General features: G+C 35.0%; 3 protein-coding genes across 4 annotated transcripts; 2 read left to right on the top strand and 1 right to left on the bottom strand.

The window, feature by feature from the left end:
* Positions 1 to 4,154: 4,154 nt before the first annotated feature.
* Positions 4,155 to 5,847, top strand: LOC115447318 (larval cuticle protein A2B). The gene is made up of 2 exons (XM_030174334.1): positions 4,155 to 4,296; positions 4,971 to 5,847. The coding sequence occupies exons 1-2, from the start codon at positions 4,288 to 4,290 to the stop codon at positions 5,481 to 5,483; spliced, it is 522 nt and encodes a 173-aa protein (XP_030030194.1). The 5' UTR covers positions 4,155 to 4,287; the 3' UTR covers positions 5,484 to 5,847.
* A 3,055-nt stretch (positions 5,848 to 8,902) lies between these two features.
* LOC115447323 (cytochrome c oxidase subunit 5B, mitochondrial) lies at positions 8,903 to 9,970 on the bottom strand. Its single transcript, XM_030174338.2, has 2 exons — positions 9,573 to 9,970; positions 8,903 to 9,096 (listed from the first exon to the last, which is right to left on the bottom strand). Exons 1-2 carry the CDS (start codon positions 9,733 to 9,735, stop codon positions 8,921 to 8,923), a joined length of 339 nt encoding a protein of 112 aa, XP_030030198.1. The 5' UTR covers positions 9,736 to 9,970; the 3' UTR covers positions 8,903 to 8,920.
* A 416-nt stretch (positions 9,971 to 10,386) lies between these two features.
* LOC115455359 (larval cuticle protein A3A) lies at positions 10,387 to 11,464 on the top strand. 2 transcript variants are annotated; one of them, XM_037447480.1, is made up of 3 exons: positions 10,387 to 10,710; positions 10,822 to 11,316; positions 11,353 to 11,464. In XM_037447480.1, the coding sequence occupies exons 1-3, from the start codon at positions 10,699 to 10,701 to the stop codon at positions 11,383 to 11,385; spliced, it is 540 nt and encodes a 179-aa protein (XP_037303377.1). In that variant the 5' UTR covers positions 10,387 to 10,698; the 3' UTR covers positions 11,386 to 11,464. The 2 variants fall into 2 exon arrangements, with proteins under 2 accessions (XP_037303377.1, XP_030039869.2); XM_030184009.2 differs by having other exon boundaries at positions 10,822 to 11,464.
* The last annotated feature ends 1,789 nt before the right edge of the window (positions 11,465 to 13,253 follow it).

Here is a 13,253-nt window from a genome sequence, read left to right as displayed (position 1 = left end):
TGTTGACAAAAGCAAACTCAGTAGAGTACGTAACAGAAAATCCAAGAAAAACAACACTCCAAATCGACAACGATTTTTTTTTTAAAATATGATATGACTTGGAGTCATGGACTTTTGGTAACGGTTGTGTTTGTCTGATGTAATGACGGGAAAACATGCATTTTAAAGTAAAACAAAAGGAATAATATCGCGAAGCCAACCAAATAACTAATGATATATTAAATTTTGTGACTGTTCAATTTAGTCGGGTCCGCGATATCTATCACCTTTGTTGAGTTTCAGAACGCGACATTACATTATTGTATTCTGTGCTCCAACGCACACTGCTTTGATGTTAGGAACACACCTACATTGCTTAGACAACAGTGAACTTTATACAATAGCAATAAAGCTTAAATTGACTCTACGTATTAGTTAGAAAACGTTTGTATGGGATGAAGAAAAGGACTGTTTTTAGGGTTTTTCCGGTAATTATTTGATATTTTCTCGCCGTAAAAACCATCCTTGAGCTTCGACGAATATTAAAAAAAAAGAATTGGCCAAATTGGTCCAGGCGTTCTTGAGTTATGCGCTTACCAACACATTTAGCGGTTCATTTTATATTATAGATTAGTAGGTCTGATAGACGTCGTCCTGCCACAGACCGTATTTTATTTATTTATCACGTAGGTGAACAAAGTTGCACTTATGATACGTCATAATAAATTTTAGGTTTCGACAACAGTGTCGATCCAAAATTATCATATGATTCAAGCTGAGACTCACAAAAAATGTCATCTAAATCGATTAGATGATTTCGGGGTCTAAATAGACGGGAAACGTTGACAATTTTAGTAATATTTTTGTATGAACTTTTTTTATACAAACCTTGCCCTTATAATTAGGAACACAATAAAAGGAGCATCAGTCAAGCTGGTCGGAGTTGTTCTCGAATGAAGTTCTTACATGTGTAAGGCAACTGATTTGAATAGGCAAAAAACTGCACATCATATTTCTGCAATATGTTATCTTCACTTTGGTTATTATTTTTTTTAATACTATTATTATTATTTTATTAATATCATGATGAAAAAGCTATAAAAACAGTTGATTCCGTAGTCCGTACATCTAGTCCTAAACACATTTTAATTTGCAACCAACACTGTTAGATAATTTAATAAGGAATATTTTGGTCGTTTCAAAGTTATAAAAAGATATAAATTTAATTTTTGACAAGATTATTCGTAAATATTTACACATTCCAGCCACTAACTCACGCGCCAAGTATGGAACAAATTGCTCAAGGCCATTTGCTCGGGGAAGCGCCTTGAGCGACTATGTTATAACTACTAACATATTAACTGCATTTTAATATTAAAAGGTAGCAAAGATTAGTTTTGAAGGAAAGGAGATTATATTTTAAAGTCAAAATTAAAAGTGTTGCCAATTATAATTACCTTACTTTATTAGAGTTAAATATATTTAAATAACAATAACAATATCTATATTCAGGGATTTGTTGAATTATTTTTATTTATAAATAATTTAATAAAAATAAATCAATCCCACAAATAACTTGATGTTGGGAAGAAAATTACGAAACTCTAATTTCATTTAGGAACGTATTATATACGGTACATTTATTCAATTTTATTACACACAGGTAAACATGAAGTGATACCACCTTCGCACAACATACTGCACTCACATACTGCGACCTTTATAGAAGCTAATTACGCTTCAACCACACTAAGTAGTAGTTTTGATGGTAATACACGGTATAAAATACAAATATATAAGGTAAAATAAGGTTTTGAGGAGATAGGTATCCTGTGTAAGTATAGATCAGGTGCATTTCCGGTCAAAACAAAGACAATTATAATTTTACGTATATCGTATCGTAGCGACACATGTCACTACGATACTGCGCATAACAACTGACTTATGTAGGTAATAATGACTTATATTGGGCGTGACTTAAAAAAATATTTTGGTTCATTGTTTTAATGCACATCCATTATAAGGCAAGGCTGAGCTAACAGTTATAAATCAATATTTTTTATATGTAATCAAATTAAAATAGATGCATGGTTTTGATACAGTACTTATTTATTGTCTAAAGCCTTTGCTTTATAGATAAAGTGACGTGATTGTTCAGACTTTGTTTTATTACCTAAGTGGTTACTGGAGCGTTGCAATCTAATAGGAACTGATGTATTGGCCCAACTTCCTTATATTATTTCGTAAAATCTTATTTCTCAATTATTTATTCTCATATGCTTTAGGATATAGGTACATATTGCGCATGCGGCCTTGGCTGCAACCGTAATACATTTAAGTGATGTAGGTATAACGCACTTAATGGCGAAAAAGTATTTAGTCCATTGAAATGTTACATTTTTTAGGCCTTACCTTGCGTTTTTTAGAGGACGCAATTTTATTTTTTTGAAGTGTAGGGGGGGTCAGTGTAAAGCTAAAACCAAGTTTGTGGGGTCGCCACCCTTGTCCCACGGCCGCCATCTTGAAAATAGGGGTTGAAATGGTTTTACGATGTATCTCTTAAACTATTTATCTGACAAAAAAATTATAATCATTTTTGTTGCAAATTAAATTCTCTACAACTTTGGTTCAGTAACTTTTGTCGTAGAACTATAAATAAAAAAGTTATAAGCGAAAATGTTAAGAAATTCAATGTTTAGCAATGTCCATTGCAACGTCATCAGAACGTGTGTTTATAAGGTTCATAATACTTTTTTTTGTACAGCAGCTCCAGTAGTTAATCGTCAGTTTCAGAAGCTCCAGAGCCAGACTTTGATCTTGTGTACAATTGCTTCATCTGTGCCAAAGCGATTCAGGATCCAAGTAATTCGCGTACAAACCGACAACCGCGGGTTTGTGTTGTACGTAATGAGAGTACAAAAAAAAGTATTATGAACCTTATAAACACACGTTCTGATGACGTTGCAATGGACATTGCTTAACATTGAATTTCTTAACATTTTCGCTTATAACTTTTTTATTTATAGTTCTACGACAAAAAGTTACTGAACCAAAGTTGTAGAGAATTTAATTTGCAACAAAAATGTTTATAATTTTTTGTCAAATAAATAGTTTTAGAGATACATCGTAAAACCATTTCAACCCCTATTTTCAAGATGGCGGCCGTGGGACAAGGGTGGCGACCCCACAAACTTGGTTTTAGCTTTACACTGACCCCCCCTACACTTCAAAAAAATAAAATTGCGTCCTCTAAAAATGCAACCCCAAATGTAACTTTTCAATGGACTAATTTCGTATTATATATTACAGTTTTAAGTGCATAAAGGTATATTTATATCAAACTTATAAGAGACGCATTAGATGATTTGAGCTTAGAGAAGGAAAGATCATGTCTTTAGCTTGACACGTGTTTACATTATGATTTGAAGTCACGGCATCGGTAATCTTATTCAAGGTTTAAAAGAACAATCTTACAAGGAGACAAAGCGTGATGACATCAAGTAATAATGAATAAAACAAGCACTTTGTAAGCCCTTTGTTCAATTAGCTATGTAGGCGCGATACACTGTTATATTATTTTGAACAATGCTATCTCTACATTCATCTAGAAATAAATTATGCACTTTTAATTCATCGCAAACGTACTGAGTCATCAACGAAAGTGAGTTCTCAAAGCAATGTTTATAACTTATTTAGGCACTAGTTGTGTGCACGCCGGGATTTAATTCCTGAAATATCCTCCTTCTTACATGCGTGGTATGCTATATTTCGTCAGTCAATCGGTGATATGGATTTTATAAAATAGGAATCGATGACATTAACATTTAAAAACGTTTAATTTTTAATTGAAAATTGGATAACACGTTAACGAGGTAAAATTGCATGATGGTTGCAAAAAGCTTTTTTTGTTCTGGTTATGGTTAATAATGTATCACGCAATATGATTGTTTTTGTGCATACAATACCGCGAATATAAACATGTAAAATAATATCAAATATAATAAATTTTATAAAATAATATCAAAATTAGTTATGCTTCATAATATATAAAATTAATATTTTCAACACTGCGTAGACAACGCAGTTCAATGACATTCGGCGCCAATTCAGCGGCACAACAATTAGGCAACAAAGACTTAATAACTGCAGATGTAGGTGGTTAGTCAGCAATCGGAGCACTCTCCGAGCGCCCAGCTCGCAGCTCGCAATAAGGAACATTCGAGTGAACGCAAGCCGCTTCTATAAATACGATCACCGATCTCTCTCGGTGTACTGTTTACTTTGAAACCATATTGTTGAACGTACAACATGTTTAGGGTAAAAAAATATTAAATACAATTAATTATTGCGCTTTATTTATTTTTTAACTAACCTTGTGCTACTGTTAAGAGTGTGGGATTAATTAATACAAACAATGAAATTACTATTCAAAACTATTTGATTGCAGTGTTAATTCGTCTACTAAGCGTGAAGTGTTAACTATTTCATAAATCTACATCAGTAGTAACTCTTACGCTCAATGTTATTCGTAATGATTTATTTAATTGTGGGAATTGAAGTGTTCAATATAATTAGCGAATCGAAAAAGGGCCAATGGTACTAAAATTGAATCCGGTTATTCCCTAACTAGGTTTTACTGAGTCGAACTCGACGGCAACCGTGTTCGCAGTGTATCCGTTTAGTTTGCATAATATTGATTTAGTTCACCGACATTACTAGTAGACAATTTATTATAGCTCTAGGTTTTGGTGCCGTTTGAAAACAATTACTTACATATACTCGTATTGTGACGGAATAAATGGATTTAAGTCCTATAATAGGAAATCATAAAAATATAATAGTTTCACTGTACATTAATTAATTCTTATATTTTACAAATGTAGTGATTAATATACGTTTACTAATATTTACTGTATTTAATATGTTGATTATATCCCTAAGATTTAATGAAAAAGTTATCAACTGTGTTTCAAATTATGTTTTAATTACAGGCATCAATACTTGTTTGCGTAGTACCAAGTGTACTCAGCATCATTGTGAAGGATCCACTGCCATCACCATCAGACTACAAATACTCGTACAACATTGACGATCCTACTACTGGAGACAGCAAGAGTCAGCACGAAGTCAGGCTTGGAGACACCGTTAGTGGGGCGTATTCAGTGGTCGACCCTGATGGTACCAAACGTATAGTAGAGTATACTGCGGACGCAAAACATGGATTCCAAGCGACAGTCCGTGAAGAACCTCCAGAACAACCAGTGGTAACCACTACGCCTGCTCCTGGACAGTATAATTATAACAAGTATTATGCAAACAATAACCCAAGATCTGCATACCATCCAGTACCCATCGCTCATAACGAAATATCATCGATTCCGTACTATATCAAGGCAAATCAACTAACCGAAGATCAAGTGCTATACTTCACTCCTGCAAACGAGATACGACCAGAGAAATCACCTTTCGTTCCAGGCCAATATTTCCTGCCGAGTACAAAGTAATGTTATGTATACTTATGTTAATTAAGTACATTGTGATATAATTTTAATTAGTGTTTAGCTGTCATTGTCAAGTTGGTTACCATAAGAATGTGCATTGTGATGTAAATTATGGGAATGGTTGTTACGCGCGGCGTATGAGTGTGCCAGTTTACTCTATAGTTATTAATAATTAACTATTAATGTGTTTCTCGGATACACGGTTTACACAATATGATTGTAACTAGTATTGTAGCTTAATACAGGATACTTCAGTGAGTGAATATCTTTGATAGATCATAATATATAAACGCGTTATTCATGACATGTAGACGTAATTGAATTCCGATTTTTTGTGAATAAAACAATATAAAATCTTTTAAAAGTATGAGTGTTTTCTAATTTCCCTATACCGTGACCGATACAGGTGGGCGCAAATCTTTTCTGTACGTGAAGTAGGTACACGTTACTGGTACAAGTTTGCAAGTACAGCCCTTGTTCTCATACCAGGGCAAATCTCTATCCGCACATACCTCTAAACAAAACAGAAAAAAAATCTAAGGAAAAAATATGAGCAAATGAAAAACGCTAGTTCCTTTTGTTAAAATAATTGTAACAAACATTAAACCCATAAAACAAAGGTTTATTTTCTTCCTGAATATTTTTTTATAGATTTGTCGTGTTTTAAAATTGAATATAAAACATATCGTGCGATAAAAGTGTTAGAGTTCCGTAGTAGTTGATTTATAATCAGATAAACTGACTGATTCAAGGTCTCTATGCAGGGACTGGGTCGGCAAGCGCACACAGCTTTCAATTTAATCGTTTTTTTTTATTAAACTTTGTATGTCGTTGGTAAACTAAAATTCGTCTTTTTGCGAACTATCCCTTTTGTTTATAAAATTTCACTCATAACTTAAATATAATTGTAAAATATCGCGCCTTTTTTATAAACCATCTTTTAAATCTGGCAGTCGACAGTGCCTTTATAATAATCACTATTATAATGTTGATAACGATGAATTTGTTGGTAATGTCATCAAAACAGGTAAGGTTAGGTTAGGTTAGGTTGTGAGAATACACGCTAGAGACGAGCTTGCCGCAGTCATCTAGGAAGCGCTAGGATTCTTAGATTTTTGGAAGTGCACGTGGTACATTCAAAACTGACTAATTGGACGAATTAATGACATCATTTCATGTACAGCACACATGTTTATGGCCATGACATAAATGGCACTTTCAAAAAAAATTAGGTACTTAGGAAGTAGGTATTAAAAATATGAAGAACTTGCAATCTAAGAAAATGTATAGTTCAGGACTTTTATTCCAGAATAAGACTTTTTGAGGGACAACCACGAATAAAACCTAGTTTTAAAATGATGTAGAGCGACATTTCCATCGGAATTGCATTTAGGCCGAAATTGGATTAATTTATTCGTGTGCACTGAGCTGCGGCAGACTAGATACCGCCAAATCTGTGCGAGCTAATATAATGTATTCTATGTAATGTGGTGGGGTTTGTCTCCGTGCATTGGACGAACTATAAGTATTGGATGCTCTAAAGGGTTTAAAAGATCGTTTCGTAGATGGAAACATGTAGATAATCTGACAAGAGAGCTCCACTCCGAACGGGCCTGAGTTGTGCTACTCCTAATACGATGACGTTTTGATCCCTGCGAATATTTACCAAACGGCATGTTTTTATGAACAACTACTTTCTATTCATTGTTTTACAGACTATCCGCTGCGTTAGAGAAATTTATTAGTTCTAAGGACAATGGTTATTTAGAATGTCAAAAGGGAAATAGCAAAATCAACTTAAAATTCCTGCCCGGGAATGTAGGTTGATATCTGGATAACATTGCTATTTGAATACACTAGAATCACTTAAATCTATCTTTTGTAATTATTATCTATTAATTGATAATAAAATTTATTAATTATAAAATATATTATGTTGTGCCAAAGCAAGTATAGTTAAAATTCCAAATTAAACGATATATTAGATGCCATATCTTTTATAAATTATTTAACAATGGCACCATACAAAGGCACGGATTAAAAGCAATCTATTTCTGGGTACTCAATCCAAGGTTTCAAAATTGCCTGTTTTCAAAGGTGCCTAGGTTTACGTCTGACGTAACAAAATAGCTAAGTCGCAGCGAAATTGATGGATGTCTAATTATTATGGAACTCAATGCAATTTCAATCGACATTGCTTCGATTAATCGAGTTTGCATCATCGATCCATTAATTTAAATTAACAGGAAGGTCTGGCATGTAATCACTTAATTTTTGTTTTTATTAGCATGGGCACAAGTCAATACATTAAATGACATGAAATAAGTCACCTAATGGTAAATGATCTTCATCGCCTATAAATGTCCACACTATCATAAAAAAATGCAGATGGGTTGCCAGCCTTAACGGAAAGGAATAGGGATTAAGATAGAAATATGGTTCTTCGGGGCCTCTGAAATCTCAATCATAATACACCGCGCGGGGGAGGCTGCGGACGAGGACTTAGACACTTCCGTCGGAGGAGGCCCGCAGCCGTCCCAAATGCGCCGAAGAGGGCCGCCGAGGAATTTTAGTTGGTATGTCGTGCGTTGTATGTAGCTTAGGGACTCGGCCTGGTGATTGCCCGAAGGTCAATATCAAATCCGGGCGGCTCATCGCCGGGTCGTAAGGCACGATGACCCCAACATAACTGTTCAGTCGCCCCCTACGAAGGCTAGGTGGTAGTAATAAGGCAAAACCAAAAAAAGGCTCTTTTATGCTGTAGAAAAATATGTCTACAGCTTGGCTCTAGCACTTTTGAATCTTTTCCTAATAACCAAATTCTAAGATTTCAGCGCCTATGCGAAAAGTAATTGCCAAAACTTTATGACCATAATTTTCGAATTGTATTATTTGCAGTATTACATCAAATATACAGTAGGCGCTTTATGAAAATCTGGCAACAAAGTAATTGCTAAGAAATTTTGTATGTTAAGGATTTGTCCTTTGGAGGACCCTATATCATACTTTGCTCTTAAAAGATTAGAGTCGGATTCGTTTAAATTTTTTTTCTGATGTATCATCATAGTTTACGATTTATTTTGCTAGGGGTAGGATATATATTGTTGTCGCCCGGATTGCGACCCCCGAACTTTAGATATTAAAACCTACCATAGTGGCCTAGGTAAGGGTCTCATTCCGGGATTAGCCTGTGTATATCCAGTTCAAACATGCCACTATAACAGTCGACATTCTATTTGAACTTCACACTACTTACCATTAGGTACCATGGAGTCACTTTGCTGTGTAGGTACGTATAAAAAAATCGGTGATACATGTAATTAACGGTATATAACGGTCACGAACCTATTAAAACTGCGTTTATAGAGGATGGAATTGAACTAGCTATTATTATACTTTTCTTTTTCAATTAGAAAACCTTATAATTATTTATTTTTTATTTAAAGAGGAGCAACGGGGCACAGTTCAAACCAGTACCCACAGCCGCAGCGCTTGGGCTCTCCTTGATGCAGCCACATGAACTCCAGATGGTTGACCGACTCATTACAATGGCAACATATGAGCCGAGCTGCGTTCGCGCTGGGGATCAAATTTGGACGCTCACGGGTTCCCGGTCCTGGAAGAGTGAAAGACGAATGGTTTATTACCAACCACAAATTGTCTCATGGTTTATTTGTTGACATAATAGAGCGGCGGCAATTGTACTAAAATAAGCAGTTTTTTTTACATCATTGGATTATTATAACGTAATTACATGATCTAAGGAAAGTATCAAGGTTATTTTTTAGTATTAGTATAATTTTAAATAATTATTTTGATACATACAAATTATTAGATACTTAAATTTCTGAAGCAGAATTACGCCTGTTTAGTAAATATTAAAAAGTAACAGCAAAGGCTGAGTCAAATTCTTTTGCCTTTTTTTGTTATTATCCATCACGATCAAGATTGGATGAAGTTCAAGATATCAATTATTTTGTAGAAAGAGGGACCACAAACTCTTTTCCCGGCTTATTACCGGGTAATCAAAGAATGGTTCGAAACTCATCTATATTCTACTTGCATTTGGCCAATTTAGGAAAAAATAGGTACCTTTTTTGATGGACAACATTCGGAATGGATCGCAGTCCCCAGCTAAATGAGCGAGCAATTCTCTTTTCTCCAAACCCGTGACGTGGTCCAAGGGGTCATGCATTTGGCCATACACGCGTACGCCAACGCGGCCTATTTGCCTTATATGCTTCAGTAACCACATAGCACCGAAATGGCTTTAATTTAAATTCGGTTGATTTATTTACAGTTTTAGCACAATGTTTTCGTACAATATGACATATGTTGTTAAAAACATTTTTAAATTTTTCATAGGCAATGCGTAGTGATAACTCGGACTCGAAAGGAGTTTTGATTGGGTCGTGATGAAAAATCATGGAATTAGTTACAATTTTGTCTTTATATTTTTTTAAGTATTACATGCATGTATTACTTACGTCATTTGTTCACAACTAAAATTCTATGTAGATAGGAAAATCAAAAATAAATAAACAAAGTAGTTTTATTATCACTTTGTAGACTATAAAACTTTTACTATTACCATCCTTTTGTCTTTATCTGAATTAAATGGGGTGTGACCAGCATATCAACATGCTTTTTCTCGTATCAAATATTTTTAAAGTCATATAATTTTGGGCTTTAATATGGAAATTTAAAGCGAATAATTATAATATTAAAATCTTCAGGCTAACACGAAATTTAAAATTAGATGAGTAACCTGCTTTGTCACTCAACGACAAAGAAATAATTCATAATGATAATTGTCACCCCATACGGGCAACAACAAGTTTCCATATATATTATAATTCTCTTTGACAACAAGTTTTAAGTCACAAGGACCAAAGAGAATTATAATCACAAGGACGAGCCGCCCAAAATGTTGCCTGCATTACAATACAACTGTGCAAGTGATCTTTGTGACCGAGATCAATCATAGCCCACTTGATCTTATGATCATATAACATGAACGATTTCAGTAGCCTTCTGACAATAATTAAACAAACTTTAGTGACATAACATTTTAAAACAACCGGTTTATAAACGTCATATGCGTACGCTCAGCTTAATGCACTGCTAGAGGCAATCGCGGGGCATATAAAAAGTCGGAGAGATGTAATTACAGGCACATTCGACTTGAGCTCTTCTCAGAGTATATTCAAAAATTACAATGGCTTTCAAGGTAGGTACGGTGACTCAAAAATAATAAGTGTTAATAACAAAAGCAATGTATTTTTAAATAAAGCAAAATTAATTATGTGATAATTAAACTGCAATCATTATTTTGTTACAGTTTGTGGTTCTGGTTTGCGCTTTCGCCGCTGCTCAAGCGGGCTACATTGCCCCCGCAGCCTACAGCGCACACCCCGTAGCGTACGCAGCTGCGCCCGTAGTGCACGCGGCTCCCGTTGTGCACGCCGCCCCCGTGGCGTACGCCGCACCCATCGCTAAAGTGGCTGCTGTCGCTCCCGTTGCCAAAGTAGCCGTAGAGGAGTATGACACGCACCCTCAGTACAGCTTCGCGTACGACGTTCAGGACGGCCTCACCGGCGACTCTAAGAGCCAGCACGAGTCCCGCGACGGAGACGTTGTTCAGGGCTCCTACTCGGTAGTCGATCCCGATGGCGTTAAGCGTACGGTTGAGTACAGCGCTGACCCCCACAACGGTTTCAACGCTGTTGTACACAGGGAGCCCCTTGCCCACGTTGCCAAAGTTGCCGCTGTTGCCCCCGTCGCTAAGGTCGCCGCTCCCCTCGCTTACGGCGCTCCCGTAGTACACGCCGCCCCTGTTGTCCATCACGCGCCCATAGTCCACGCCGCCCCCGTGGCCTACTCTGCTCCCATCTACCACCATTGAAAGCCTACCTAGTCATACCTAAACAACACGTATTATTTATTGAAATTTGGAAATATTAATAAAAAGATTATTTTGTATATAAATTATTTTATTTTGTAATGATTATCAAAACCATTATATTTAATTTTAATATCTTTTAGCAAAACATCTAATTGCCAATTAAAACTATCAGTCTTCGACCATTCGATAGTTTCATATTCTTTAAATAAAAATTATTAATTGTGCGATAAATTAATTCATGTCCAAGCTTTTCTGAGCTAAAAAGCAAATTTTTATGTTTTTTTAAATTAGCAGGGCAAAGCGACTACACTGTAGTTAATTGTACCGTAAGTTAAGTTACTGACGAAAGATGATTCGATTATTATCGACAGTTGTATAATTGCAAAATGTAGCTAGATATTGTAACTTTGATATTGCGGATGACGAACACTCAGTCCGCCCCTTGACCACAAAGGCTGCAAAATCTTCGAAACGTTGAGAGAAAACAAAACATAAAACCAGCGAAAAAAACGAAAAATAGTTTAATTTTAATATTATCTACTCAGTTATGAATGCCTGTTTGAAACCGGACATACACAAGCTGATCCCGGAACGAGACACTTTCGTGCTTTTACATCTTGTGTACTGTGTCCTGCCAACAATATTTTTCTTAATACCTGTAAATATTTTCGGGACACAAGCTAATAACATTTGTACTAGGTGCACTTCCTTGGAGGATTAAGGTACCTAAGCGAAGTCCTTGCGCTATATTAACCCACTGTAGTCTGGAGTATTTGAACAATGAAATGTAGTCTAATTATAAGTATGACAATTTGGTTGGAATCATTCAGTAATAGTACATTTATAGTCTAGTAAAATGAGATTAACTTATTTATTTCATATAGTACCCTTACAACTCAATACACATATAAATAAGGTATCCATTAGACTGTCTTGAGGATTAAAATCACGATTTCCGTTTGCTATTCAGTAATTAAATTTGAGACCAGACATTCGGTAAAGAAATTGTTTTCGTAATAGTATATTATATGTACATCAGCCATATTAAGTCTACTGCTGAACATAGAGACCTTTATATAAATATATAGCTACCTAATTAAAAATCAATTGCCGCGTATATTTAGAATTACTTATTACATTTCGAGCAATTTGGCTTGATGTTCCTTTTTTGTTGTGTTCATAATATTGTCGGGGCAAGTTTGTATGAAAGAATAATTAACGGTAAGAAACTGAAAAAGTTGACCATCGTATGAAAATCTTTTATCGTACATACTTATCTCCGAAACCCTGTGGCGGATTAACACATTTGCCGCCAGTCGGTTATTCTAATTTTGTCGTCCTTTCTGACCTCTGCATTTCGATATTTTAGAATTTAAAGACTAAAAAATGATTCTATGTTTTTAAAATAATCTATATCGTATTAAAAATTAAGAGCTGATTCCATTCATTCTAAACCAGTTTAGTTCATTTTCTGAGCTCTGAAATAATGTATCTAAGAAATTAATAAATACTTACATACAGCAGCATACGAATTTATAGTAAGCAAGATACGGATATTTCACATTATTGGATTCCAAAAATAACTGCAGTTTCTAAAGAATTGGTATTTTCATCACAAATATTAAACTATACAAGATAAATAGTTTGTAAATTTACTTTACTTTTTAACCAACTTCAAATAAAGGAGAAGGTTCTGATGATTCTTTTTTTATTTGAAAGCTGGCACTTCTCATGTAGTCCCATATAAATTTCATTGTTGTTGGACTCTTGACTTCAGAGCTACATGAGAAAACTATTAAAATGAGGTCATCAACGTAAACTTTACCTCAGAACTTTTGGCTAGGTGAACTGATTTTGATGATTCTGTT

This window comes from Manduca sexta, chromosome 6, assembly GCF_014839805.1.
Source record: "Manduca sexta isolate Smith_Timp_Sample1 chromosome 6, JHU_Msex_v1.0, whole genome shotgun sequence".
NCBI lineage: Eukaryota > Metazoa > Arthropoda > Insecta > Lepidoptera > Sphingidae > Manduca > Manduca sexta.
Note: the sequence above shows the minus strand (reverse complement) of the source record. Positions and strands in the feature narration are given on the sequence as shown.

Coding starts and splice junctions, on each gene's coding strand:
- LOC115447323 (XM_030174338.2), bottom strand. CDS start 9,735: ATGTGGTTACTGAAGCATATAAGGCAAATAGGCCGCGTTGGCGTACGC. Junction 9,097..9,572: donor AATGTTGTCCATCAAAAAAG/GTACCTATTTTT, acceptor TCACTCTTCCAG/GACCGGGAACCCGTGAGCGT.